Source organism: Lipotes vexillifer, unplaced genomic scaffold, assembly GCF_000442215.2.
Source record: "Lipotes vexillifer unplaced genomic scaffold, Lipotes_vexillifer_v1.1 scaffold948, whole genome shotgun sequence".
Taxonomy (NCBI): domain Eukaryota; kingdom Metazoa; phylum Chordata; class Mammalia; order Artiodactyla; family Lipotidae; genus Lipotes; species Lipotes vexillifer.
In genome coordinates this window covers 1,950,254-1,953,988 of record NW_006793764.1, presented here as the reverse complement: position 1 = coordinate 1,953,988, position 3,735 = coordinate 1,950,254, and the positions used below count along the sequence as shown (strand labels likewise).

Here is a 3,735-nt window from a genome sequence, read left to right as displayed (position 1 = left end):
AGAAAATGGCTGAAGTGATGAGTTATAATATTGACATTAGTCAATGAAATGACTGTGACTTCTATCTTGGGTTGTCTCTCTTATTCTCTCTCTCTCTCTCTCTCTCTCTCTCTCTCTCTCTCTCTCTCTCTCTCTCTGCCTTTCTCCCTCTCTCTCTTTCTCTCTCTCTCATTGTAAATATCTATCTGTTTCCTCCTAGGAAGAGGAAAACAACGGGTATCCAGTACAACTTCACATTTCCTCTTCTGCTTTATTGGCAATTCATTCTCATTTCAGATAACTGTAAAGGTGCAAGAAATTCATATAGATTAGAGTTAGGAAATATATGAATATGTAGACTTTGTTTGGAACCTGAATTAACAAACTAACTGTAAAAAAAAACCGAGACAGCTGGGGAAGTTTGGAACTGACTACGTATTTCGTGACAATAGGAAATTATTTTTAATTTTTAAAAAGTAATAATAGTATTATGGTACGTGTTTTTAAAAAGTCCTTATCTTTTAGAGATCTGTACTGAAATATTCACAGATGAAAATATATGGTATGTGGGGCTGCTTCTAAGCTTCCAACACTGAATGGGGTAGTAAGGTAGTAAGAGGGAGTATCGATGAAACCAAGTTGCCCATGAGTCGAAGTTGTTAAAGCTAGGTGATAGGTAAATGTGGTTCGTTACATTCTTCTCTCTACCTTTGTATATGTTTACAATTTTCCAGGTGAAAAGCTTTTTAAAAAGGATCCCAAAGTTCTGAATCCAGACCAAAGGCAGTCTTGGAAACCCATGAGTGTCTTTACGGTGATGTTGTTTTCCAATAAGGGGCCCCTTCCCTTTCAGATGTGTCTGTTCTGATCACCCTGAAAATTCCAGCTTGCTCTGAGAGACTTCAGCTCAGTGTAGGCATCAGAACAGAATTTAAAAATTCTTCTGGTTGCTGTGGGGTATTTGGGATATCATTTATAGCCCAGGAAAATACAATTAGACATGGCTCTATTCGTTGCACCCTTGTGAGCTGCAGACCACTCATCAGAGTTTGTATAGCCTACTACAAGAGCAAGAATTAAAGTTCTCAGGGAAATTGGCACTGTTGATCTTTGCCTGCATGACTATACTTAAGATACTGTGATAGTTCACATTTGAATGTTAAAAGTTACAACAGGAACTTGATACTTCCCTTTAAGTCCCTTGGTCCCTATGTAGTAAAATAGACAGACGTATCTCTTAAACTTGTCATTACTAAGCTTCTCTATACTTAGAACTTTAGCAAGTTCTAGCTGGACATATCTATTTAGAACCTACAAATTCAACCCCAAATCTCTATCATCTGTTTAAGAAAACAGTAAACCGAGAAAGACCCTGTATTATAGTTTTAATGGTTTACAGGCTCAGGTGAACTGTTCTGACTCAGATCTCAAATTTGAAACTCACATATTTACTAGTAAAGCCTTTGGCAGGAGAAATATTCTGTGTCCTTAGAGCCAGCCAAAAAAAAAGTCAACAATAGGTATAAGATTTTGCATTGCCATCTGGTGGATGTTACTAAGCCATATCCATGTTCACATTTCCTTCCTTCCTCCCTCAGTCTCTTTGTCTTAAATGCTTGGCTTTCTGAAAGGAGAAAATGTTTGCTGTAAATGCTGACTTTGAAGCGTAGGGGTTGGATAATAAACTCTCTTGTAAAAGTCAATGTGTTATTCTGCAATTAGAAATAAAGCAAATGCAAGCTGTCTTGCAGGGTGGCTAGCAGCCTTCCCTTCCCCAAGTTAACTTCAACTGGAACCGTTCATGGGAATTCACTACTGATTTCTTTTACAATGTGATTAACAATAGGAGGATGCTGTGGAAATACGTCCGGTACCAGACTGTCCTAAGGAACATCTGGGCAACAGAATATTGGTCAAGTTGCTGACCCTGAAGTAAGTATGAGCAGAGACACTAACCACTACACTGAGGTCTGTCTTGCCTTTCAAATACAGACTGTGTCTTTACCCTCAGAGCTTGAATCGGGGGGGACCCCCAACACACTTTTAACAATGCCCTGTGAGGTAGTAGAAAGAGCAGAGTTTGGAGTCAGCTAGTCCCAGATTCTAATCCTGCCAAGCCTTTGACAGTCATTCTTCTATGACAGGGAGGGCAAAACACTAAGGTTAGGCATGTAGGTAATTAATTGAGTGAAGTGGCCTACATTAAGAAAAATAACGGTAAAAGCCAATGGTGTGCTGGAGTCCGCTCTAACTCCTGAGAGCTGATTGCATACTTCTCTTCCCAACTCTTTATTCAGTGAAGTCACGTTGGTAGCTTGAAATTGGCCATGGTGAAATGGTGGAAATATTTACAACACTGAACTCAGAAAATGTTACAAATTAGAGCCCTTTTTTTTTAGAGGCTTGTTTGTTAAACATTTACCAGCACACCACTGTTAAAACACAATGAAGGGCTTGCCTGGTGGCACAGTGGTTGAGAGTCCGCCTGCCGATGCAGGGAACACAGGGAACATAGGTTCGTGCCCCGGTCCGGGAAGATCCCACATGCCGCGGAGCGGCTGGGCCTGTGAGCCATGGCCGCTGTGCCTGCGCATCCGGAGCCTGTGCTCCGCAACGGGAGAGGCCACAACAGTGAGAGGCCCGCATACCGCAAAAAAAAAAACACAATGAAAAATGCAACTAAAACTCAGTCTCAGTGCCAGTGGACAATATAGAGTAGTGGGGACTGCAGCAAACTATCTCAACGGGGCACCCACTACTAGCTAGGGCCAATTCTTGCCATCCAAGTAAACAAGCCCATTTTGGTCAATTGTCTGATTTTTTTTTTTAAGAGACGCTAGAAATCCAGATTTTTCTGCATAATTTCCTGACTTCTTAAATATTTTCTCATTTCCTTCTTAAGTACCACACATTTCAAAAAGAACATGTCTGAAATCTGGATTCATCTCATGGGCCGCATTTGCTTTAAAGCAATTGTTTCCATATTTTTTGATTGTATTTAGAAGTCACACATCCTCTGCAAGTGTGTATTCATTTTGTACTTGTTTATTAAATATTATATATATATATTATAAACATACATAAATGAGGCATTTTGAAGGATGAACTCAATAAATAAAAATAAATGATAGTATTCTCTTCCTGCATTCCAGTGGCTTGTCTTGCCTACCCCCTGGAGTGCTTGCCTGCCTCCCTTTCCTCTTTGCAGACTGCTGCTTTAGAGAATGAGTTCTTCCCCTTCGTCGTAGGCTCTTTTGAAAATATTAAGTTGTGAATGCTCTACCAAGGCAAAAGTTCGTAAGCATAACATTTTTTCATACCCTATTAGGAAGGTCATCCGTCTCTTGAAGTCAGTTCATGGACCCCTTAGGCAGCACCTGGTTTGCAATTAGAGCCTTTGGATTCTGGATTCAAGGCTATTCAGCCCTGGGGACTTCTCTGGGATTTTTGAGTTCTTGTCAATGAAATAGTGAGACCAGATCTCAGAGTTCCTATGTGTGTCATACATTTCTGTGGCGGAGCCTCCTGAATTCTCTGCTCAGAACACAAGCCAGCATGACTGCTTACACAGTCATGTTGATGTTGTAACACCCTCCTTAAGCCAGTTCTACCAGTAGGATGGGGGGAGGAGTTCAGATGCTTTGTCTTGTACACGGAGATGAGTGGCCAATAAGTGAGCTCTGTATCAAGCAACGGGTACAGAAAGGCAAACTCTAGCCCTTGCGAGCTGACCCGGAAGGGGGGACCTCCTAGCCC

General features: G+C 41.1%; 1 protein-coding gene across 3 annotated transcripts in view; it reads left to right on the top strand.

Annotated features, from left to right (window-relative positions):
* DOCK8 (dedicator of cytokinesis 8) overlaps positions 1–3,735 on the top strand; it is a 228,872-nt gene that overhangs the window by 95,848 nt on the left and 129,289 nt on the right. For all 3 annotated transcript variants that reach the window (XM_007466761.1, XM_007466763.1, XM_007466762.1), the window contains one exon: positions 1,826–1,911. In XM_007466761.1, the coding sequence (XP_007466823.1) occupies positions 1,826–1,911 (86 nt within the window). The remainder of the gene's footprint in view (positions 1–1,825; positions 1,912–3,735) is intronic.